This window comes from Sycon ciliatum, chromosome 2 (genome assembly GCF_964019385.1).
Source record: "Sycon ciliatum chromosome 2, ocSycCili1.1, whole genome shotgun sequence".
NCBI classification, from domain to species: Eukaryota; Metazoa; Porifera; class Calcarea; order Leucosolenida; family Sycettidae; genus Sycon; species Sycon ciliatum.
In genome coordinates, this window is record NC_088644.1 from 41,289,800 (window position 1) to 41,315,594 (window position 25,795).

The 25,795-nt window shown below is 48.1% G+C and overlaps 2 protein-coding genes across 4 annotated transcripts; one reads left to right on the forward strand and one right to left on the reverse strand.

Annotated features, from left to right (window-relative positions):
• Nucleotides 1-5,042: 5,042 nt before the first annotated feature.
• LOC135810124 (uncharacterized) lies at nucleotides 5,043-25,467 on the reverse strand. 3 transcript variants are annotated; one of them, XM_065323589.1, is made up of 19 exons: nucleotides 25,324-25,467; nucleotides 25,087-25,184; nucleotides 24,749-24,931; nucleotides 23,165-23,294; nucleotides 21,319-21,592; nucleotides 20,813-20,899; nucleotides 20,086-20,266; nucleotides 19,302-19,403; nucleotides 18,625-18,650; nucleotides 18,222-18,360; nucleotides 16,502-16,882; nucleotides 15,879-16,296; nucleotides 15,195-15,262; nucleotides 14,506-14,565; nucleotides 13,872-14,126; nucleotides 13,248-13,317; nucleotides 7,925-8,002; nucleotides 7,308-7,363; nucleotides 5,043-6,310 (listed from the first exon to the last, which is right to left on the reverse strand). In XM_065323589.1, the coding sequence occupies exons 2-19, from the start codon at nucleotides 25,153-25,155 to the stop codon at nucleotides 5,939-5,941; spliced, it is 2,949 nt and encodes a 982-aa protein (XP_065179661.1). In that variant the 5' UTR covers nucleotides 25,156-25,184; nucleotides 25,324-25,467; the 3' UTR covers nucleotides 5,043-5,938. The 3 variants fall into 3 exon arrangements, with proteins under 3 accessions (XP_065179661.1, XP_065179662.1, XP_065179660.1); XM_065323590.1 differs by having other exon boundaries at nucleotides 7,308-7,360; nucleotides 16,502-16,885; XM_065323588.1 differs by having other exon boundaries at nucleotides 16,502-16,885.
• On the forward strand, nucleotides 10,238-12,845 carry LOC135810980 (E3 SUMO-protein ligase ZBED1-like). Its single transcript, XM_065324349.1, has 3 exons — nucleotides 10,238-10,719; nucleotides 10,991-11,360; nucleotides 11,650-12,845. The coding sequence occupies exons 1-3, from the start codon at nucleotides 10,312-10,314 to the stop codon at nucleotides 12,843-12,845; spliced, it is 1,974 nt and encodes a 657-aa protein (XP_065180421.1). The 5' UTR covers nucleotides 10,238-10,311.
• Nucleotides 25,468-25,795: the final 328 nt, after the last annotated feature.

The following is a 25,795-nucleotide window of genomic DNA, read 5'->3' on the forward strand; positions in this document are numbered from 1 at the left end:
ACGGTCGTAGCTAGGTCGGACGGTGCGTTGACGTGACCCCGTTGAACTTTTGCTACTACAGTACAACGCCCTCTACAAAAAATTCCCTTGTTATTTTGAACAGAACCATCATACATTAGCAGCATATGTGAGCATGATGCGGCATAATATGATAACTTTTAGCATGAAAATAGCATAATTCTGCCATTTTTTTCAGCAATGCGAAAAGCATAATTTCACGAAAATATTAGCATAATCCGTCAAGGCCTACTACTTACACCATGGCTAGTCACAACAGCATTTAGCATTAAAGGGGAAGTTAACCGCACACATCCGTTTTCCACAAAAATATCCGGATATGCTGTAAAACGGTGACAACCGATTTTCTTCCGGATGACGAGGGATCCGGATAAAAGAGGACCGGATTTTTTTTGGTTAAGCGAGGTCTGACTGAACTCATACAATATATTCTTGTGTTTATGCACGACCCTTTTAAATTACTGATCACAATCGTCCCCCTTCACACTTCGTACTTGTAGTACTGCTGAGACTAGCCCTTTCCCAAAGGTAGGTGCTCTTTTAAGGTGGCACTATGCCTTCAGAAGGTCAAAAATGAAAATCTCTCACAAAGCGTCGAAAACTATCTCAAACGATAGCTCTTGTGCTGAAGCACGACTCCTGAAGATTTGAGGGGATTCGCTCAAAGGACTTCAGAGATAGAGCATTTCAAAGATCGAGATAGATCTGCAAATTTCACAATTTTGATTTTGCAATTGGTTCTTTTCGTTTTAGAACGCAATCAATCGTGTTATGATAAAACCTTCCTTGATATAGTTCAAATTTTGTGGAAATCTCAGGAGCAGTGCGCGGAGTGATTTGGCGACCTCTGCGCATGGGTTTGGTTACCATGACAGCCGTCAGAGTGATTGCGCATGCGCAAATTCAAATTTGATTCAAATAAATTATTTGATGGAAACGTCTTTGTTGTTTCGTTCTGTACTAGCTGTGACAATTGTACAAGCTTGCAGGCGTTGTTTTTCTATTGCGATGGGGAAGAAGCGAGCTCAAGGCCGACCAGGCAGACCCAGAAAGAGAAAATTTCATGGAAATCAACCGGCGCTGAGAGCCGAATCGGAAGATGAAGCTGCAGCATGTGCGCCAGAAAATCTTGACGATTCTCTGCCAAATTTCAACGATTATTTGCCTTCTAGTTCTGATGATGCTGAGATTTCTTCCGAGGATGACCTGAGCACAAGCGATTCGAGTTCAGGATCCAGTTCAGACTCGGACGATGAGAATGATGCAGAACTACCTCATGGATTCAGGCTCGTCGACTTGGTGTGCCTTCAAACTCTTTTGTTGGCTTCTGTGTGTTGCAAAATTTGTCATGGACCAGTCACTCTGAGTGAGCCGAAGAGGCAAGGGTTTGCATCCTGCCTGGAGCTGACCTGTCAAACCTGTGAAGCTCACACATCGCAGTATATGTCAGACAAACATAAGCGTGTTTGGGATGTAAACCGACGAGCTGTGTTTGGCATGCGCTGGATCGGTCGCAGGCACGGAGCAATGCTGAAGTTGGGAGCTGCTTTGAATATGCCTGTGCCCATGACCTTCTCCGCATACCAAGGACATGCCAAGGCTCTACACAAATCGGCCAAGGTTGTTGCTGAGCATAGCATGAGTGCGGCAGCAACACAAGTCTTGGACAATGCACCTGGAGATGTCGTTATTGCCGACACTGCCGTTACGTATGACGGAACCTGGATGCGCCGAGGCTATGCATCGCTGTATGGTGTTTTTGTGGCCATGGCATGGAGCACAGGCAAAGTCCTTGACGTTGAAGTTCTATCCCGATTCTGCCACCAGTGCGCCCACTTCAAGAACCAGCATGCAAAGAAAGAGTTGACAAATGCTGAACTGCAGGACAAGCTGGACAACCATGAATGCCGTGCCAACACCCAGAGCTCAGCACCCGCAATGGAATGTGAAGCTGCCCTGAAGATATGGAGGAGATCCAGAGAAACGAGGAAGCTTCGGTACAGTGTCTTTATAGGGGACGGAGATACAAAGTGTTTCAAGGCAGTGCATGACTCATATCCATACGGCGAAGACGTGGAGATCACGAAGGAAGAATGCGTGGGCCATGTTCAAAAACGCGTTGGACATCGGTTGCGGAAGCTGAAGAAGGACCTCTCTGGGAAGAAGTTGGCTGATGGTGGCAGGATCAGTGGTCGTGGTCGTCTCACAGACCAACTTATAGACAAACTACAAGCCTACTATGGTATGGCAGTGCGCAGCAACAAGGGCGACCTACAGTCCATGGCCAAAGCCATATGGGCTTCGGTGATGCACCGAGTGTCAACTGATGAGAAGCCCCAACATCTGCACTGCCCACCGGGACTGGAGAGCTGGTGCAAGTGGCAGCAACAGCAAGCTGGTGGACCGCCTTACGAGCACCACAACGTTATACCTGAAGCAATCTTCTCTGTAATCAAGCCGATCTTCATGGACCTGTCCGCACGCCCACTACTCGAGCGCTGTATGCGTGGCGCCACACAAAACCAGAACGAATGCTTCAACGGAATTGTGTGGCAGCTCTGCCCCAAGACAAGCTTCTGTTCCGCTCTGACTGTAGAAACTGCAGTCTACATTGCAGCAAGCTGGTTCAACGATGGTGCTGCAAGCATTGAGATGCTATTCTGCAAGATGGGTCTACCCGTAGGCAAATACACCGCCTCCACCAGTGTGCTGTTGGATGCCAAGAGAAGGTCAGGTGCAGCCAGAAAGCAGTTGGGGCACATCAAGCTGTCCAGGAAAAAGCGCAGGAGGTTGAGGAAGGGTGGACAGGATGCAGCAGAAGAGATAGAAGGCACTCCCTATGTGCCAGGTGGTCACTAATACATCATCATGCTGTGATCATGCGGTGAAATGCTGAGATTTGGAGTGCCTTTTTTCTCCTATTTTAGGGGTGTTCCGCAGCTTCTAACCACGATTGCAGGATGCCAGTGCATGACACCCCCCACAATGTATATATTCTGAACTCTGTGACTTGTTTGGCTAGGTGCTAAACCAATTGTTCCATGCATTACTGCAAGTTTTATGATGTTTTTACCTCATTGAAGGAGGCGTTGTCAATGTGCGCGAATTTGTATATCTCTTGCTCTGGGTACTGTATTTCTCCTTGTCAACAGATCAATCCTTTCTTTGGTTTAGCACCTCAAGTTATATAGTAGCAATTGTGTTTTGCAACTTGTTCCTCTCTTCTCTACATGATTTTCTTCATTTTGCGGTTAGAGCTCAGTATACGTGATTTTTCGAAGAATTTCTAATTTGTACATAGAGTGACCAGTTTGGTTCATTGGCATGTGCTCAGAGTACGGTGTGATATGTTAGAAGAAAGCACAGAAAATTTTGTGCAATTCCAATGAGGGAGACTGAAGTTACGTCCCGTTTGCCGATGCCGGTCCGCGAAGGCATAGTCCCACCTTAATTCGCACTTACTTTTCGCGTCCCTCAAAATAATAAAGTGCTCTTTTTTCAGTGAAAACAGGCAAAAAGTGCTCTTTTTTCAGTGAAAACAGGCAAAAAGTGCTCTTTTTTCAGTGAAACATAGCCATGATACATGTACATGTTCAGATATGAACCCAAGCGGAGAAATGAATGCGCACTCTTCCATTTATGGGTCCACGAAAGGGAAAACAGGAAGTAAAGTTCAAAACACCCATTTTTTACAGCATTGTGTACAAGCTTCACCAACTTGTGCCCCCCCCCCCAAAAAGCAGCGTGCCAAGCTTGCAAGGCCCATATCGAGCACTCGGAAACTGTGATTGCATGCATGAGGAAACAGATTTTAGCACTTTTTCAGCTAAAAAAGCTCAAAAGGGGTAATATTCACCAAAAAACGCAATGAAGGGCGAAAGAAACGGGCTTTTCCAAAAAGGGCCAAAAAGGGCCAAAAAAAGGGCGAGCACCTTTGGGAAAGGGCTAGCTGAGACTCGAGGGCAATTTTTCTCAAAGACATCACCCGGCGGCACAATATAAAGCCAAATAGTGCTAGTATCCAGTCTCGTAATACCCCCCCCCCCCCACACACACACACACTTGCTCACTGCCAAAACTGGTCACGTGGGTCTCCCCGGGAGAGGGGAGAGAGAGACTCAAAAGGAATCTTGGAAAGATGACTCAATTGGCCATTGAACCCACGGAGTCGTAAAATACCATAATTATACCGTACTTCCCCGCATATACATGTACATGTACATGTAAGCGCATGGGCTTATAAGTGAAAATTTGCTACAAAAAAGATTTTTTGCTGTATGAACATGTTCGGGTAGAAGCCCATGCGCTTATATGTGCAATAAAGGTTTGTCTGTGTCCTAAACAACGGTGTTATCACAATGCTTATTATTAGCAGTTTATCCAGCTCCCGGATGCTTCACCAATAGTGTTCACATATACATGTAAGCCCATGCGCTTATAATTGGGGGGGGGGGGGGGGTGCGCTTATGTCCGGACATAAGCACGTGCGCTTATATGTGCGGAAGTACGGGTATATATTATTATTTTACGACTCCCTGATTGAACCGCCCAACGGCCGACACCCCCTGCAATCCCCAAACTACAGTCCATTTCAAAACTATAGACGCGTAGGGTTTTTGAAATATTTCAAATTTGGCTGGAACTTTTTGAGAATAGTTTTAGGAATATTGCTCAGGTCCGCTCCACAATTACTCTCATAATTATAGTTTCTAAACGATTGGATAACAGACGTCCAATTTGGAAAAAATTATGCACAAAGTGATCACAGATTTTATGTGGTATAGATGCTGGCATAACGGTTTTTGCCTAGGTACGCGTCTATAGTTTTGAAATGGACTGTAGGGTGGACTTGAAATCATCCCACTTATGGGCTCACCACACCTCAGTAAGTGGGTGAGGACAAGGTGCAGAAAAAAGGATTGACGGCATCAGGGTATCCGTCCACACACACACACACACACACACACACACACACACACACACACACACACACACACACACACACACACACAAGCAAACGGAAATTCTGTCAGAGGCTGATCTTTCTCTTTCTTTCTTTCTATTGCAAGGATTTCTTTTTGGTACGCCATAGAGCTTCAGATAGGACAATAAATTACAGCCGAGTATGCCAGCACAGTCAAGAAGAACAGAACAGCGGGACAGTTCGAATGGAAGCAGAGAAATATAGATATAGACAATACCAAAAGGATGATCACTAACCACACGCCAAGCAGACAGCCTGTCAATACGAAAGCGGCTACGAAAGGGATATAAAGTATCACGGGAGCGGCCCTAAATAAACTCAGAAACAAACAGCTGGGGAAGAAGAGCATGCGCCACTTCTACCAACCACAGCAAACCACAGCAAACCACACGCACCTCACGCGCGCAGGCACACACTGACACATACACGCACACACACACATTCTCATATGGCAAAAAAGAAGGAAACTCAAAGCAGTAGTAGCAATCAACAATAGAATGTGTGTTAGCACGGTGGCCTTGTACAGCAGTATGCATCAGCTAATACCGGTGTAACAGAACGGGGGCTGTTAGGGGAAGAACGGGGACCATTGTCATCATCCTCACTATTCGCATCACCTGTATTGCTGGATGATAAGGGCGTAACAATACAGCATTGGATCTTGGATACACACACACACACACACACAAGCGAGTGCAGGCAGGATAGACACGATGCCATAGCAACCATAAAGTCACTGTATATGCAGTGCGCCACAAACACATGGCCGGGCACAGACAGATAGGCGCGTGCTGGTGGAACCGCACCGAAGGAAGGAGCAAAGACAAGAAAAAACGGGCTCGGGGACGGCTCCGCAATCTCATGGCTAGTATTCCAAAGGAAAGAAAAGATTCAGCTGAACAGTCAAAGCAGCATATGGGGCAGCAGATACATGGTTTACCAGTTGTTAGCGGAGTACTGTGCGTGATTGGCAGTGTATTTGCTGTTGTTCTGATGGTGCTTGTTTGAGCTGGCCATGCCACCTTGCGAGCCAGTAGTGCGCACCGACTGCTGCTGCTGCTGTTGCTGTTGTTGCTGCTGCTGCTGTTGCTGCATGCTGTCCATCATGCCTGGGTGCATGGCGCCGTGTTGGGAATAGTGGGTGGCCGTTCCCGGCTGCACCTGTGGTGGTGCCATGTTGCGGCCCATCATGGCGGCGGCTGCAGCGGCCGGGTTGCCAGCGTTGTTGTGCATGTAGGTCTGCTGCACGCCAGCGGGCAGGCTGTAGGGGCCGGAGCCAACGCCGTAGATGCTCTTCGTCTCAAAGTTCTGCACAACACACACCCAGAGACAGAATACAGAGAAACAAACAAGGAAGACATGAAGGACTCGAATTCAAAACAAGATAAATCTATTTTGTGGAAATTTCAGGAAGTGCATTTTTCCTTTTTCGGTCTGCACTGCAGCATCAGTGGCTTTTATCACGTTTTGCAGAAGAACACAAACTTCAGGCATCATTTTGACTGGGATGTATTGCGTTTTGACCCGTAAAGCCGAAACACAGACGTCCGTGGGGCGAAAACGAATTATTTCGTGACAAAAAAACGCAAAAGCTCCGGTTTTGGTCTTTATCTCGTTTTGAATTGGAGCCCTTGGCATACATCCTTGTACTCACAGAGCGTGCATAGATGCTTTCCAATGTGTATGCGTGGAAGCAGTCGTGGTGCTCAGCATCACAATCTCTGCAAAGCTCTGAAGTCATCAGGCACACGACACTGCAATCCAAAGTGAAATACATGTACTTCCACATTCGCCAGTAGTAAACGGCCTGGGACCCACTCTCGATATGGAAAACTTCACACGTGCACGCGCCACGAGGGGCCCCACCCACCACATACGGTGGCACTTGTCTAAGGCGACCGCTCAAGGGACTTTATAGGAGTAGTCCCCGTGCACAGGTGGTCGTCTTATCCAGGGTCATTCGACTGGAAATAATACCCCTTGGTCCTAGTTGCAGTGGTGTCTGGGGCAGGCGGTCGTCTAATCAGAATGGCCGCCTTGACAACTTTTACTGTTCTGTATGTCTCTGTGGGCAAAGTGGACTCAGTTCGACCCAGAAGTCGTTTTTGTTGTGGACTTCTGACATCACTTCCAAACCTTTTATAGAGCATGGGTGTAATGGTGCAAGGCGAACGCTATCTGCACACAACTCTGCCAAGTTCATACAAGTATGGTACATTCAGAACGATCCGGTGTGGAGTGTATGTGCACTATTCTACTTCGAAGTAAACACACAGAAACACACACACAGATCAGTGGGACTTACTTGACCCTTGAAGGAGTCAGTGCTTACAGATGCAGAGCTCACCGACGTCATGGCTGCTGGAGAGAAGATAGGCAGGGGCAAAGCGAGAACAGTCATCACGACAATGCAGAGAGACCCGGCAGCAGGACTAACAGACAGGCTCAGGTACAGTGCTGACCAGTGACCCCCCCCCCCCCCCCCAACACACACACACGCACACACGCATACACACTATGGTCGCATCTTTCCAATACCCGAGTCAAGCAGCCTCCAACATCCTAAAGCTTTCCAAGGAGGCCGAGCTTAACTGGCTAGCACTGCAGAAGTAATCAGATCCCAGGTGAGATGAAGCAGTACTGTTCTTACACTTCATTGCATTCCCAACTCATCACAACCACGCGCTCTTCAGCCCAACCATACAGACACCAGCAAGGACACTTCCGTTGAGAGATAATATTATCTCTCAACGGAAGTGTCCTTGCTGGTGTCTGTATGGTTCGGCTGAAGAGCGCGTGGTTGTGATGAGTTGGGAATGCAATGAATAGAAAATATGGCCGAAAGCTGTCGCAATATTTAGTTCTGTTCTTACACTGACCTAGCAAGACAAAAAGATTACAAGGAGTAAGATTAGTACTCACCAGTGTTGGTGCTACCAGCTTTCACCTGTCCACCTTGGCCGGCATTACCAGGGTAGCCGCTTGCTTCCTCATCATACCCTGCAACAACAACGACAACAACATACCGTATTTTCCGGCGTATAAGCCGCACTTTTTTCCGCTAAAAATCGGACCAAAATCGCCCCTGCGGCTTATACACCGAATATGCTTGCGCGAATGAATGCTTAGCATACATCAGTATGCATGCTGACGTCATGTGACATGTCATTCGACTCAGCTTCGCGCCTGTGTTGCTGATCAACATCAGTGGCAGCGAGACTGAATATAGTGCAGATGACATGGAGTGATCTGTAGTCAATACAGCACTACACCAACATCTCTGCAGCAACCTGTGGTGCACTAACACTTCATAATCTGATCTAACATGGTATTTAGCTCCATAACCATAATAAATTTGTAGAAAGGCCATTTGTCAATGAGTGTGAAAAATCTTGGTTTGTGGGTGCGGCTTATACTGTAGAGGCAGAAAATTTCGTCGGCCAATAATTTCGTCCAACTCCAAAGAAAAGGAGTTCATCCGGTTGAAAACTTCGTCCATGGATCATAAGAGTGTATAGAAAAGCTGGACAAATCGATATTCGTCCTACATTAAATTTAGTCCAAAAGCTCCTTGGACGAAAAAGACGAAATTAAATTCCAGACGAATATTTCTGCTTATACAGTACTCCGAATACCAACTTTTAGTCAATATTTTGCCTCAAAAAGGGGGGGGGGGTGCGGCTTATACCCCGGAAAATACGGTAGTCAAGTAGATAGTGCTGTTGATCTCTCACCCCCCCCCCCCCTCCCCTCGCTTCATCCCGTACATGTATATCAGAGGGTTAGATGACAGTTTAAAACAGGCTACGCCTGTGTTCATAGCTGGCACGTGATTCGTTTGCAATTCATGCATGGCCCTAAGGGCCTGGTCAGACTGCGGCAAATTTTGGTTGCCTGACGAAAACAGAACAGCGTCCAGAATTTGAATCGCGATCACTCTACACATGTGGGGAGAGTGAAAATTCAAACTTCATTTCGAGCGTCAAGTGGTAATCTCCACGAACGACGTCAAATTCCTTCACCTTGGGGATGGCCAACACCTTCAGTGCAATCCTTGCAACCATCCTTATGAGTTTTGTTGTTGTCCGTGGCCAATTAGCTCCTCGATATCGAGATGAAAAAATCAGTGATTATCAGCGTCAATGGCGTATCAGCGTCAAATCCTGTTTGGAGCGGAAAAGCGTGGCCCGTTCTTGCTTTTTTTTTGGAGCGTCAACTCTCGCTTTTGCCGCTCTGGCGGCAAGTTACTATGGAGATTCGGATTATAATCCTAGGATTATTTCGATTTTGCCGCAGTCTGACCAGGCCCTAAGGCACACTCGAGCTGTTACAAAATACCATGATGCGAGTTGCATGATTATAAAAGTACTATTTTTTAGTGTTGAAACGATCTCACCGGATACTCGTTAGCTCGCTCGCCAGAAACTCGGCTCGTTTACACGATCAGCTCGTTTGCACTAACGAGCACCGTATACCGTACGGTGTACCCACTAGATCGACAGTCAGTGCATGCATGACAGTCATGTCGACAGGTAGGTCGAGGTCTGCACTACACAGTGCAGTCACACTGCAACTCATATCACATGTGCTAGTAGATGTACCGGTACCGTGGTACATGCAGTCTACACTGCATGCACCAACCATGCTTGAACCACAACATGTACACAGAGTCGCGCTCAAACTCAAACTAGCAAGTAGATTTTGCTCCTGCTGCACCACTTGCAATGCGGGTCACGCACACAAGTCCTAGTCCTAGTACTAGTAGTAGTCAACTAGGTCTACATAATCCTGTCGCGCGTAAAAGTGAAAGCCATTCGCACTGCAGTGGTGCTGCATTGATGCTTGCACTGCATGCACGCAGTGACTTCTTGCTGCAAGACTCAGTTGGCAAGAGTGTTTACACGGGCACTGTTACAAAGTGTTACCTACAATCTAATCCCGCGCGCGGGTAGCTAGCTACTGCATGCACAGACATGTACATAGTCCACTGTACTGTACTGACTGTGGCCCGTGTGGGGACTTGCTGCACTGACTCAGTAGTACAGTGACCGTGCACACATACCGGTAGTCAACCACAACTGTGACTTCCTCCTGCACCAGTGACAATCTACTCGTGTGCACCGTTCAAGGCGCGCGCGGGTAGCTAGCCACGTAGGTCTAGTACTAGTTGACATTTGTGCACCTGCTGCACATGCAGACACTGGTGAACTCACATCACCCGTACTGACTCTGTACCAATAAAAGTCCTTACCTTTGGACACTGAGTTATCTGAACTTCAGTTGTCTTTGAAGCTTCACTTCAGACAGAGATGTCTTCTTCCGCATCTCTTGACTTGTCACAAGGAGACGCGGTTGTCAACTCTCCTTTCGAGCGGAAGTCGCGATCAGTAGTGTGGAAGTTTTTCTCCCGCGATGCGGCGAAAAATAAGGCCACTTGCAATCTCTGCAAAATAGTGTATTCGTATAATGGCTGCTCGACGACTGCCCTGAAGCGACATCTGGACACGAAGCACCCGTCCGAAGTGAAGCCCGTCGAGAGCAGCAGTAACAACTCCGGCGAAAGTTCAAAGCAGCTGAGCTTAGATTCGTTCGCCTCCCTCAAGCCAACGTCCAAGCCCTGCTCCGTCGTTCGTTCTCGAGAAATAACTCGTGTGCTGTCACGTTGGCCTTGGCTCGATGGTCGACCGATCAGTCTCGTCAAAGACAAAGCTTTACAGGTAAGAGTGAGACACCGTTGTTGTTGATTCGAGTGGTTGATGACTTGATGTGTTGAATAGTCACTAGTGATAAATATTTGCAGAATTTTGGAATGAATCGTTACTCGTTAGTTCTTATTATACTAGTAGATAAACCTTGTTTTCAACAACATGTGCGTTAGTTCTTGCAACTTCTTGCAACATATGTTTGTCACGACTCGACTCGTTTGGAAAGAGTGGATTTGACAAGAATGTTTTGCTTCTCAATCTGTTTGCATCTCATTCGTTGAAGGAATTGCTTCAGCTCTTGGAGCCAGGCTACGTGATTCCATCCACGACACACGTAGCATCGTTGCTGCGCAAGCAGCACGATGATGGCGAGCAGGAAGTAAAACGGTTAGTCGCCAGGGCAGACTATGTTGCGTTAACGACGGACATTTGGACGTCCAAGGCCACTCAAGCGTATGCGACGACAACAGCTCACTTTGTTGATGAGAATTGGAAACTTGTGTCTGCCGTCCTGGAAACTGTCCACTTTCCCGAATCCCACACTGGCATCAACATCAGCCAGCAGCTCAAGGGTGCTGTGGCGCGATTTGCTATACCAACTTCGAAAGTGGTAGCGGTTGTGCACGATGAAGCAGCGAACGTTGAGCTGGCAGGTTAGTTCACAGTATGCATGCTAGCGTTCTCTATTCATGATGACAATATTGTTTTATTGATTATAATTGACTGGCTTGTACTAAGTGTGAACTGTGCACTGAGGGAGAATATTTGATGCAATGGTAAACATTAGTTGTGCAGGGGCTAAATTCCTGATTGGCATTTCAAGTTCAACATCATGACAACATGCACTGTTCAAGTATATTATAGGCTGCTGAACATAATCTAAATATGACAAAGGGCTAATACATTGCTTTCGTCTGGTCCTTCTGTCTTCTGTGCCCTCAGGCAGAATTCTCTGGGGAGACTTGGAATGGGCAAGTCTTGTATGTGCTGCACACCGCCTCCAGAATGCCATCAAGGATGCTCTGGACAAGAAGCAGCTCTGCAACCTACTTGCACGCTGTCGCCGTTTGGTGGGCCACATGAAACATTCAGCACTGAAGACCACGCAGCTGGCTGAGAAGCAGGCACTGCTGGGCATAGTACCGGCAAAGAAGGTAATCCAGGACTGCCCCACCAGGTGGAATAGCTCTTACCGTATGTTGGCAAGACTAGTCGAGCTTCAGTCGCCCCTCCAACTGCTGCTTGCAGACATGACGGACAAGGAAAGAAAGACGCTGGAACTGCCATCCACCTGCTGGGAGACAGCCAAGCAGCTGCTGTCTATCCTACGCAAGGTTGATTCCGTGACGACGCATCTGGGAGGGGAGAAGTACTCCACATTGTCGTGGTATCTTCCCCTTCTGACCGGCCTGAAGGCGGCCTGCATCAATGATGACGACAGTGACGATGATGAAGGCGATGATGAGCTGCTAGCCGTGTCGTCGTTGAAGAAGCGCCTCCATGACCGCATTGAGCACCGTTTCAATCTCAACGGTCTCCATTCGGACAGCTTGTACGTATTGGCAGCAGTCTTGGATCCGCGCTTCAGGGACCTGAAGTATTCACCACAGCAGCGTGACAGTATTGAGGAGACACTCGTCCACGAGGCCACCATAGCTGGTAGCAGCGAGGTCGAGCCGCCCACCAAGCGCAAGCCAGCCCACTCTGCTCTCGACGATCTCCTTGGCTGTGAGGATGACACGAATGCTGATTCTGTGATAGCGGAAGTCACTGCGTACTTGAACGAGAAACCGGCAAAGCGTAGCATCGACCCACTCGAGTGGTGGGCAGTACACACCACCAGGTTTCCTCGGCTTGCACTTCTGGCGAAGAAGTACCTATGCGTTCCCGCTACGTCCGTGCCGTCTGAACGGGTCTTTTCGTTTGCGGGCATTGTTGTGGACCGACGGAGGTGCCAGCTTTCACATAAGATGATTGATGCCCTCATCTTCTTACATATGAATGCTAGTCTCTTGAAGCTGGTAGACTCCGTCGAGCTACGTTCTACGCCAGCTCCCAAGCCTCTATTCGATCCTGCAGAGGAATATGACATGCCAGCACTGCCAGACCTGCCTTCAGAAGCTGTTTCTCTTGACTGATATCGTTTGGTTCTTTTCTTTCAATGAACCTGCTTGAACCTGTTTCATTGAACAGATATTATCAGAAATACAAGCACAAAATGATAGAACCATGAAATATTTAATTTTTTTTTTTAGAAAACAACAAAAAAATCATCAAAAATAAATTTATATCATCCTCGCCACCTCACTGAAAACTCGTTAGCTCGCTCGATAGCTCGCTCGTTAGTGGAACGGCTCGCTCTTTAGTTATAGATACGCTCGTTTCAACACTACTATTTTTCTGTGTGCGTGAACGTGCTGAAAATGTTGGCATTTGTTCATACGCTATGCGCCTGAAACGACAGGAAAAATACGCACAAGAACATGATTTCATGCGCACAAATGCCAGTCATGAAGACCGCAATAAGCACCTCTACTGACCTGGCAGACCCACTGCGGAATACGGGTGTTGTCCAGCAATGTACGGTGGAGTGCTGTACGGGTGAGAACGCTGCAGCAGGTAAAGCACATACACCAAACACCGATAGTGTGAGCAGAGAGAGCCATGCAGAGCCATGTAGAGATGAACGCACACAAGCGTATAAGGCACATGCACCCCCACCCCCACATACACACACATACACAAAAGATGGCCAGCATAAGAGGGAAAAGATAGGCAAATAGATGGAAGAAGAGCTAAAGGCCGATTCACAATACAACTTTCTGCGACGCGACATGCGACTTGCGACGCATGCGACGAGCTGCGACAGCGACACACGGTTCACAATATTCTTCATGTTTGCGACATCCTCATGCACAAGTAGTACTATGCACGTGCACTGCACTGCACGTACACTGCACGTGCACCCAGGGTCGAAACTGTACTCCATTTGTGTATGTCGCGTGTCGCAAGTCGCAAAAGTTGAACTTTCTTCAACTTCTGCGACAGGTGCATTGCGACAGCTTGCGACAGCTCGCGACAGGCAGTTTCTTGTCGCAACTGTCGCAAATCGCGTGTCGCGTCGCAGAAAGTTGTATTGTGAATCGGCCTTAAGCATGGCGTACCTGGAATCCATAGTGCGGCACTGGACCGGTGGGGAATTGTACTGGTGGGTACATGAAGCCATACATGTTGCTGTAATACTGGGGGATGTGCTGCTGCTGTTGCTGCTGCTGTTGTTGTTGCTGCTGCTGGGGCTGCTGTTGCATCATAGACATGGCACCGGTCGGTGCAGGACCCAGCACCCCACTGGAGGAGGCAGACTGTTCACCATTCGTGCCTTGGTATGTAGTCTGGACTGGGCCCTCGTGAATGCCACCCTGCCATGCAAACACAACACAGCAGGACACAAACAATACGCTGGTGAGTCACTTGCAGCATGTAAGACAAAGCCATCCCATCACAATATCATCAAGTACCGCGGAAAAGCACAAACACAACACAACAACAAAAATCAACACAAGTGCGTATAGCCATTCCACCTGCACACATATATTTGACAATACTGGTTCTCTGCATACCGAGCAACGTATAGAAACCATCACAGGATGGACATCCAAGGCAAAGGCGCATGACCATACGGTGCGGCCGCGCTTTTATTCTTTTAATATAGCTGTTCAGCCAAACAGGCAAATGTGCCTTCTCACAAAGGAAAAGACTGTATAAACAGCTAGCTTTCGGTACTTCTGTGCAGCTCACCATGCGAGCTCTAGACTGCGGCCCGTTGTCGTAGTCGGAGTAGGGCTGCATCATAGGCTGCTGTATACGTGCACCAGATACGCACACAAACATGCACACACACACACACACACACACACACACACACACACACACACACACACACACACACACACACACACACACACACACACACCACACACACACGCAAAGAAAACCCAGAAATAGTATGACATGACTGTGAGGTCCCAACAGCAGCATGCAAGAAAAACACAAAACGTTCCGACAGGGATACAAAATATACAGGTGAAACTCATTCCCAGTAATATATTCAGAGATGCTGGATAAATCAAAGTCAGTCCAAATGTTGTCGGGGAGTGGATTGATCTAACAAAATTGAACAGAACGGTGTGTATATCACACCTCACGTTTAGACCAGTCCAGCAAGGCTGGCAGCAAGTCTGTCCGTCTGACACTCACATCAAGTCTAGAGCTCATGGCTATAGAAGTTCTCTTCTCCAGCCACAGAGGTTCTTCCTGGTGGTCACCCAACAGGTATTAACCTCATCCAACACTGCATAACTTCTGACATCAGGCACCAGTCTTGCCCATCTCTCAATGTCACAATGCCATACACCCACCAACCCCCATTGACCCAACACCTGCGCATACCCCCCCCCCCCCCCCCCCCCCACACACACACAGCTTACCATGTAGTGATGTGGTCCCATGTACCCAGCTTGGTTCTGCATGTACATACCAGGGCCAGACTTGTTACCTGTGTGTATAGGCAGCAGTGACAGTGACACAAACAACAACTAGAGCATTGCACCCAAACCCAGTGACAGTCAAGACACACCAGTTCAAAGCAAAGTCACACACAGGCACACCCGCCAACAAGAAGGATGCACTGCCACCATGCTGAACATTGCACAGGCTGGACACCCATCTACACAAAGCCAACTAACAGTCACCTACACAGCATTCAGCCGATCAAACCAAGCGTGGCTTGAGAAATAACCGACTGTGACAACTCTAGATTATAACAACTGGCATGAAAAATACCAACATTGTCCGTTGGAAACTGACCAGCCAGGCAGTGCTATTGCTCCCAAGTACACAAACACATAGGCACACATAGACACACACACCATGTACCATGCACCATGTATACGCCCGTCGCAAGAGAAGCACGCAAATCTGCAAATGCACTGGATACGCACCCGCCGATTTTCTCTTATAGCAACACACACACAAACACACACACACCGCTACATGACTACCATCCAACAAGAGGGAGCAGCCACACACCTGTGACACAACAGATCACACTATCGTGAGAAGAAACAAAACAGATGCACGTGCACTCGCACCACAATCTTTCACCAACATACCAGATGGTGCGCGGGTTGGCTGATGTTGTTCAGAAGTGGACGCAGCAGCGGCGGCAGCCACGGGAGCCGAGGCCAAGGAGGCAGCAGCATTGATAGCAGCTGATCTGCCATCCTGCAGACTGCGCTCCTGTGGGTTAGCGGTGGATACGCCCGGTGGAAGTGGCCGGCTGAATGGAGCGTCGACAGTCGCCGAAGCTGCTTGGCTGTGCTCGGGAGCAGTAGCCACGGCAGACTCCACTTCAGTGGCCGAGGCCACAGCCGTAGCGGCCGAATCGCCGGCAGTGACGGTCGAGGTGTTGTGCTGGCTTGGGTTGCGCAGCAGAACGGATGTGGGTGTTGGCACAGTCTGTACTGCCTGTTCTGATACCTGTGGTTGTTGCTGTTGTTGCTGCTGCTGCTGCTGCTGGAGAGCGGGCGACTGGAGATAATAAGGAAAGGGAGAAGAAATTATGGTATCAGCATACGGAGATACACACCTAGCCTGGAAAAGACGGCATATCCGCCACAAGATGCATCACAAACAGGCAGAGAGGAAGTAGAAACGGCCAGTCCACCGACCGAGAGCAAGCAGCGCACTGCATCTGTACAAAGACATCTCCATACAAACCGACAGTCGGACTTACCGGTGGTTGGGCTGGCATCTGACTAGGTGCCATACCAGTGTGCTGCTGCTGCTGCTGCGAAGAGTGTTGCATAGAGTGCATATGGTGTTGTTGTTGCTGCTGTTGCTGTTGATGTTGTTGCTGCATGAGGATGTGTTGCTGTTGCTGCTGCTGCTGCTGCGAGTTTGCAAGGGACGCCTGTTGGAGAATGGCCCGAGAAGACTCTGGCAGCGAGGAGAACGAAGTTTCCGTCTGCATTTCAGCAGTGGGTACTGGCTGTGGCGAGGCTGCGCGCATGAGCACGCCACTGGCAGCGGCCGGATGGTCCTGCACGGGAGGCTGGCGTGCGGCAGCGGCGGCATTAGCAACATCATCTGCGGAGTAGTGGGCCAGCACAGGTGCCTGCTGCATACACACAGAATAATACAACGTAGGTTAAGTCCTCTCTGCGCACAGAGTGCTCAATGTCCGGAAAGGCAGAGCTTCCTTACAAGTAACGTGGAGCAGAATTCTATTGCAACTCAGAGTCTCACGCACCAGTCACTAGCCAGTCACTAGTACACAAAAATCTACGGAATAAATGTTGCCTGGCGACTGCATAGCATGAAACTCAGAGTTCTAACAATCTAGCCTTGCCCCTTGATGTTATGTGCTGAATACAGGGTTATGAAGAGAATCAGCAAATATAACCTAAAACACCCTGGACAAGAAAAATAATGGAAAAAAAACGATTTGCGAGGCTATCCAGACGAGACAATTCGATATGTCTATCCCAGGATGATAGCAGGGCCAAAAGGGAACGATGGTTCAAGTCATGAGCCGAATCGGGCGTGGAAAGTCAAGTCCTGACGACTTTTATATCTCACACGTAAGAATGTGCACACACACACCAACTTCTTTAGTACATGAACAACATTAATGCAGATAAAAGAGGATGCGACCATTACAGACTAAGTAACCTATCATTGATCGCCACCCCTGAGTTGTGAAATCTAGGAGAACAATTGAGCTCTGATGTGAACACATTTCGGAGACAAAGTACAAATTCTCTCTCTCTCTCTCTGTCTGTCTCTCTCTTTGTGTGTGTGTGTGTGTATGTATGTATGTATGTATGTATGTATGTATGTATGTATGTACGTATGCATGTATGTGTGTATGTATGCGCACGCACGTGCGTGTGCAGTGCCAATACAAGCATATGTCACAGACGGTGCATCTGCCAACACTTGAAGAGGCAGACTACATGCACGCACGAGCACAGTACAGTACAGGTGACACACACAGTGACACACCTCAGACCTGCCCATCACGGAAGCGATGATAGCGCACAGCTATGTTAGACATAGCAACGTGTGCTGGGATTACACCATTCAACAGCTTGCAAGGCTGATGAATTGACCGCCACTAATTTAGCCTGGCATCCACCACACAGCTGATTGAAGTGGCTTTTTCTGGCCAGTCAATCCCTATTTTTCGTTTTTTCCATTTTCCATTTTTTCTTTCCTTTTTTAATATTTTTTACACACACGCCACACCACATACTCCGGCATACACTGGCTGTTGGTAACCATCCAGGAGAATGAAAGAAGAGCTAGGAGAATGAGAAAGAGAAGAAAGACGTGTGCGACCATAATCGTCGGGAATTGAACCCGCAACCTCTCGATTGGGAATCGACTGCACATACCACTGCAGTGACACACCCAGACACACACACACACACGTGCCGCCAAATCTGACTCACCTGAGTATCGAGCACACCACCGGTGCTGGATGCACTGGAGTGAGTTCGCGAGTGGCCACGTGAATGTCTATTCAGACGAGGTGAGCTTAGCTGGTCACTCATTGCAGACACAGGCGAGGAGGATGAGCCACCACAACCGCTGAACAAGGGAACAACAACAGGAAAAAGAAGAGAGTGAAATCATACTGAGAAGGACACGCTTCAGGCTCTTGAGCATCCCGAAAGTTTTCACTAGTAGAACTTCATGCCTTATCACCAGATGAAATACAGGCAAAATCAAATTAAATTAAAGAGAGAGAGAGAGACTTCTTCATCTAAGGGGAAAGAGCTACAACCAATGTCACAAAACATTCTTTCCAGTGCCAACAATAGAAGTAAAGAGACTAATGAACATGCTACTTACGCATCTGAAACTGTCGGAGAAGTTGGCTGAAGGGCAACAGCAGAGACAAAAGAAGAAGCAAAATTATAGTTTATTCCTGGTGCTACATGTAGCAGAATCAGAATAGGCGAAGCGACAAAGATAGTGCAGTGCTAACCAGGCATGTCTGGAGATATTTCACACACACACACACACAAGCACACACACACACCCACACATGCACACACACATGCACACACACACATGCACACACATACATGCACACACACACACTTGTACTTGTACTTGTACTTGCTCACTGCCAAAACTGGTCACGTGGGTCTCCCCGGGAGAGGGGAGAGAGACTCAAAAGGAATCTTGGAAAGATGACTCAATTGGCCATTGAACCACCCAGCGGCCGACACCCCCTGAAATCCCCAAACTAGGGTGGACTTGAAATGATCCCACTTACGGGCTCACCACACCTCAGTAAGTGGGTGAAGACAAGGTGCAGAAAAAGGATTGACGGCATCAGGGTATCCGTCCCGGGATCTAACTGCAGGTACCCCTGCACACACACACACACACACATGCACACACACGCACGCACACGCAACACACACTAACGCACCCACCCACCCACCCAGGCACGAACGCACACACACACACAAGCTAGTTGGAGAATTAAACCGACGTGTACCACAAGCACCGAGCCTAACCATTTGCCGTCCAGCCACGCCGTACGCATGCGGCTCCATAAACTGAAGACCACAAGCAGAAGTTGACGGCAACGCGGGCATAACGACTGGTTCTTGGGGGATCTGCAACATCACACAGAAAAGGCAAACAACCAAATCAAATCCAACAGTAAGAGAAAGCAAGTAAAGTTCGCACATCCATGTCACCATCGCCTACACAATTGCGTTGAGAAACACAAAATTAATAATACAAAAGAGAATGGAAGCCTGGAAGAGTTCTAAAATAGTCAGAGCATCGTGAGCTAACGCCAAGATCAGTGACAGGCCAGCATTCATGTTGCGAACAGCGGACCAGTTGTGCCACCAATTAATTGAGATACCTTGGACTGCACATTGGCCATTTGCAGTAAATACAGCGCATATGTATAGTTGTATGCAAGGAGCCTGCACAGCCTGCACTGACGCTAACGAAAACAAAACACAACCCGCTGCAGGACTCAAAACAGCGGTTCACGCTTCTAAGGCACGGCACAAGAAAACAAATGATGTGGCCATCACCATCTGCAGTTGGAGCAGGTGAAAATCCAACCCAAAGTGCGAAATAGGCACTCTGGATTGTTTCTGTACACGTGTGAGTCCAGCAATATTCGTACCACTTGCAGGGCATCAGGGGCTGTGCAAGTCCGGGGCACCAAAGATGCATTTGGGTTAAATCTCACCCAGCACACCGAAACTGACATTTTTAAAGTTACATATACTTTGAAGTACAATTATTGCATGCAAGGGAATGGGACTAGGTACGTACCGATGATCTCCGAATGCGACACACTCCCAGAGGTGGCATGGGCGTATTTTTGGGGAAAGTGCCAAAGCATTTTGAATTATCCGTGTCGTCATGGACGACAACAACATGCGTGGGCATGTTTACTAAATCTATTACTGGTTTGTCGTCCTCGGGTACCGGTGTCTGTGGCGCGGGCAGCTCCCTGTACAAAAGCAAGAAACGAACCCGACCAAAGTGGCACATGTATTGAAAGCAATAGCAGACAAGAACACAGGCATACACAACACAAATGTACTGTAGTGTCCTGTATAAAAGCCTGCCTTGTATAGAAGCCTGTTTTGAATGCAAGCCTGATTTTTAAGACACACTGTCAGCACATAAGGCTGGTTTAGAGATACGTGGTTTGAATAGAAGCCTAGCAGTGACATTGGCTTATACGGCCGTAAGCACCTGCTTTTATACGCGACATTACGGTAATAACCAATTATCTCACTTCGTAGCTGAACTCTGCTCTGCACCCTGTTCATTTTTCTTTTAGTAATTTTGCCATGGCTCGGTATCGCCTTCATCTCTGGGGTTGCTCCCCATAATAGTGTTGCTCGCATATGCTATGCGATTGGAATAAATAAATAGAATAAAATAAATCGGTTATAGCCTGGCCTTGCCAAGCTATGATGACCATGGACAACCCATAACATGCGGGAGCATGCAGTCCAACACGAGCTCAAAGTGACAGGGGAGCACTTACTTTGCCAATTCCTCTAATTTGATTTCTGACACGCACGGGGCCTCCTTTTCAACTGCTTCGCTTTCACGAGTTTCTGATTTTTTAGGTCTGCAGGAAGAAGAGCAAGGAAGTGAAGGAGCAAGTCATCAGATAACGTTCATAACTGTAGTCATCGGCCAGCAACATAACATAGGGCCCATTGCAAGATCAGACATGGCTGGAGAGAACACACAAATCAGAGATTACAAAACAGGAGGATGAAGCTCCCCAAAGGAGAAGAGATATTTGGATACTTTGTGCGAGTACCTAGTTTATTCCATACAAGCACATTGGAATTTTTTAAATCTTCACTGCTGGGGGAGGCTATCATTGTTTGTACCCAGTTGTTACCCAGTTGTCAACGACCTGACGTCACATTTCGGAGCCCTATAGGACATATTGTTCTTTTCGTAGTAAACACCACCCAGCAAACACACATGCAGGCGCAAGTGTGCACACACTCATTCTTCCCACCAATCGCATCTTACACTGTTGTCGACTGCCCATTGACCGGCCGTCCCCCTGATGACGATCTGGTCATGCCACCGCGACTATTAAAGCTGCCGCCACGGCCCCGGCTGGAGCCCTGGCCTCTGGACGAATCAGAGCGCTGGCGGAAGTCGCTGCCATTGCGACTTGGTTTAGAGTTGTTCTCTGTACGGTCACCATTATTGCGGCCGGGGCGCCAAGGCTGCTGCTGTTGCTGTTGCTGTTGCCTGCCCTCAGAGCTAGTAGCATCAGTACTTGTATTTTCATTTCGTGCTGAGAGAAAAAATAGAAAAGAGAGACACAGAGACAGAAAAGATAGATAAGTTTTTAACTAAAAAAAATTGTACGTTCGTGTTGAAGCGAGCCTACAGCTTCCCTTACGCTAAACGGCTCAGATGAGAGAAGAGATAGCAGGGAGACAGCTAGGTGAAAAGATGATAGGAAAACAAAATCAAAGCACAGCGCAGTTGTTAAGGTCAAGTACAGTCTTTACTCATGGTAGGGATCTCAGCGCGTGCAGTGCGCAGGGTGCTTGCGCATACATTGCGTCATCGAGTTTTGAGTGCAGCTCGCGGACACAGCAGAAAATGGCGACGGTCGATTTTCGACACTAGCGGACGCGGTGGACACTAGCGGAATCGTCATCTTCATCGTTGTTCGTCGCATGTTCGAACATACTTTGTAATTCCCGCCGAAGGACAGCGTGGCCAAGGCGATATCGCCCCGGTCGATTTTCCTATAATTTGCCATGCGGCAAGAACCCACTTCAGAGAGGATTCAGTCACAAATTCAGACGTTTTCTCCGGTTAGATTGTCCTAACTTCGATTTTCAGTGCATCAGCCATCGCGAACATCGCCGCCATTATCACTCAGAGAGAAGACATCGCGCTCAGTAGAAGAGGTGTTCACGCTGCGTCCAAGAGTGAAAGATTGTGCTCTTTGACCCTCCATAGTTCCTCTGAGAGAGTGTCTGGGAGATAGGTAGCTTGGAGATGGCCGTAGAAAGTGCTTTACTGGACGCAATATTCAGCCATTTCTACTGTCTTCTTCAACTTGATTTATTTCGAAAAAATGTTCTTTTCCACGATTTCTGCACTGGACGCGTTTGGGATCGAAAATCTCACCTGCGCAGACTGGCTGCGCAGTTCACGCGCTGAGATCCCTACTCATGGGTCCGTTTCATCTATCTTGATCCCATCCACCTCCAAGGACATCAACACACAGACACACACGCATGCGGGCAGACACCTCACACACACACACACACACACACACACACACACACACACACACACACACACACACACACACACACACACACACACACACACACACACACACACACACACACACACACACACACACACACACACACACACACACACACACACACACACACACACACACACACACACACACACACACACACACACACACACACACACACACACACACACACACACACACACACACACACACACACACACACACACACACACACACACACACACACACACACACACACACACACACACACACACACACACACACACACACACACACACACACACACACACACACACACACACACACACACACACACACACACACACACACACACACACACACACACACACACACACACACACACACACACACACACACACACACACACACACACACACACACACACACACACACACACACACACACACACACACACACACACAGTGACTCATCTGTACTTTGCCAAAATGGGCATTATAGCTAGAGATACTCTGGAAACATGAGAACCATTTCACCACTACTTGCAATGAACATGCTGCCTTTAGTGCTATCACTCACAGCGGTATCCGCTCCTTGTGTTGCCACTGTGACTAGCTGACATTCCACCACCACGACGCCCAGATGAGCTGCTGCTTTCACTCTTTGGTGTTTTCTTGTTTTTCGCTGTTGTAGTCCATTCCCACTCGTCCTACACACAAAAGCACAATACACACGTAGCAACATGATAACACTATGCAGACAAACAAGTTGTGCAACGTGCAGAAGGGACTACGGCTGAATAATTGAAACAACAGGTGCTGATCACATTCAAGAAAATAACAAGGTTCAGGCTCTTCCCAGTCAACATTTCAGAGCGTTTACACAAGTACATATACGGAACTGAATGAGCACAATGAGTTGTGTACAGCAGAGATGTACAGCAGTACACAACAGAGCTTTGGCAACACGTCGTAGAATGCGGGGACCACCTGAATGAAGATGAAAAGTTCGCAATGGAGATTTTGTTCTCGTCAAACATTGCCGCATTGGCCAACCAAGCATAGGCCGCTCTACACAGGAGAGAAGAGTCCGTCTTAGCGGTCGCATCGTTGGGGTGCTGGTAGGGGGAGGGGGGGGGGGGGAGGGCAAACTGAACTCCACGGAACCCGGACCATCGTGACTTGTTCGTACGGCTTGCAAAACGCTTTATTCACACTGCAGCGAGTATCTCAAGCAGCCATGCTCAGCAGCTCTGAGTTTCCTTCCTGCAGGCCTCACATAGTCAACCTCTTCAATGTGTCCGGCACTCCTGATCAGCTGCATGTTGCGTGCGCAGATATTGGCGTTCCAGAGTACGCTGTACCTCGCAGCATGTCGAGCTCTCAGCACTATTGGGAAGACGCTGACCGGGCTGCTCAGGCGTGTTCTCGCCGACACAACCACCCACGTCGCAACAACGACGTTAGTGTACAGTAGATGGTGTGACCGAGAAGTGGCAGATCAATCTCCTTGGTGCCTCTGCTAGACAGTTCCCAAATGGAACGTCACTGCTGACAACATTCACGCAGCGATGTTCATTAACTGCAGCAATGATGCACAGACAGACCCTAGCCTCTGCAGTTGATGTGTGCATTCCAAAGAAGTGTTCTTCGGTGCAAAGCTGATCAACAGTCTGCTCCAGTGGTCCAAGGACAATAAGACTCTCTCTCTTGGTGAGAGCTGTCCAGGAATAAATTCTCTCGGCTCACGATCCCAACCAACTATACTCAGTAAGTGTCTCATAATCCTGCTGGCACTGCAGCTTGTGAGCACACATTGAATTGCACTCACTGTCCTGACGTCACGATGAGCTCCTTGCAAAAATTCATACGCTCCATTTCAAATCTAGCTTTCAGACTTGCTTGCCGAGAGTGTCTGAGGGAGTCTCACACGAACACACCTTTGATGTCCATCATTAAAATTAATAAGCGTACTTGCGATTATAGCTAATCTAGTTGAAAGAAAAGCTCAAGCAAAATTTGGGCAAAAATCGGGAGTATTTTTTTGAATAAACAATCAACTTGATAAGAATCTCTGTTTGGCACTTCCTCAGGAAGCACGAGCAACAGCAATGATCTACAGTTCATACAATTTACATAGTATCAGTGCGAGGCTGTTTCTAACCTTCGGAGTAGACAAAACATTGTCCACGGCAAGTTCAGCGTCGAAATGGAACTCATGAAGAGCCAACAATGCGACATCTTCACTGCAATTCGTAACTTCCATAACTCGGCGAGCCCGTTCCAGCAAGTCGGGAACTGCTTCGTTCGCAATTAACTCAGCCATTCTCTTTTGCTCTTCAGTAGCCTACAATCAGAGAGAACAATGCCAAAGCTACAAGTAAGTAAGTAAGTATGAATCGCTCTGATGCAGAAAGATTTTAGACTAAAAATGACTGCTCAGCAAAACGTCAGTTACGTAAGTCGTTCAAGGCTCAACGCGTGGCACTACGTCTACTGTACCTGTTTTCCATTTACACCGCGGGTGCTCGGCGAGACCGCGCGTGGGCGAGTATCTTCACGAACAGGCATAACTCCTTCTTCTTAGTCCAAAGAATATTCTGCCAGTGCAGGGGCGAGGTTTTCAGCGCACACGAACAAAACAATGCAGTGACCAATCACGGAGAATGAATGAAACAAGGCCACTGCATTTACAGCTACAGGCGAGCTGCGGGACAGAAAACTTCAATATCCACCTACCGCCAAAGAACTGCAATAATTATATCCGATTGCAAGGATCTTCACCAGCGTCCGAAGCACCCAAGAGGTAGGAAAACAAGCAATGAAAAACCCCAAAGAGAAAACAAGTGCAGAAGTACGTGCAGAAACAACACAAAATTGAGAACGGATAGGACCCTTGTTCAACGAGGGCGAGCGAGCTTCAGCGGAGGTCGAGAACCAGTCAGATCAGCTGGACTCGCGCTCTTCGGTCGTGACCACGTGTTCTGTTGCTGGGCGTTTCTAGGCAAAAATGCTTGCTAGTTGCTATGCGACAGAGAAACGTCACACAAACGTCACACAAACGTCATCTACATGTAGCTTTCACAAAGCACGAGCCCTACGAGCCCGACTCGTAGATCTACATGTACGAGCCCGTAGTACGAGTACGAGCAAGTTAGTTAGTCTCCGCCTTGTTGTGTAATGTACATGACTTGTACAATAGCAGTACATG

Bases quoted from the DNA above. Each gene is read 5' to 3' on its own strand.
- LOC135810980 (XM_065324349.1), top strand. From the start codon at position 10,312: ATGTCTTCTTCCGCATCTCTTGACTTGTCACAAGGAGACGCGGTTGTC. The intron at 10,720-10,990 runs GTAAGAGTGAGA...CATTCGTTGAAG, and splicing joins TCAAAGACAAAGCTTTACAG to GAATTGCTTCAGCTCTTGGA. The intron at 11,361-11,649 runs GTTAGTTCACAG...CTGTGCCCTCAG, and splicing joins AGCGAACGTTGAGCTGGCAG to GCAGAATTCTCTGGGGAGAC.
- LOC135810124 (XM_065323588.1), bottom strand. From the start codon at position 25,155: ATGCCTGTTCGTGAAGATACTCGCCCACGCGCGGTCTCGCCGAGCACC. The intron at 16,297-16,501 runs GTAAGTCCGACT...TATTATCTCCAG, and splicing joins AGATGCCAGCCCAACCACCG to TCGCCCGCTCTCCAGCAGCA. The intron at 6,311-7,307 runs GTAAGTCCCACT...TGTGTTGTGCAG, and splicing joins CTGACTCCTTCAAGGGTCAA to AACTTTGAGACGAAGAGCAT.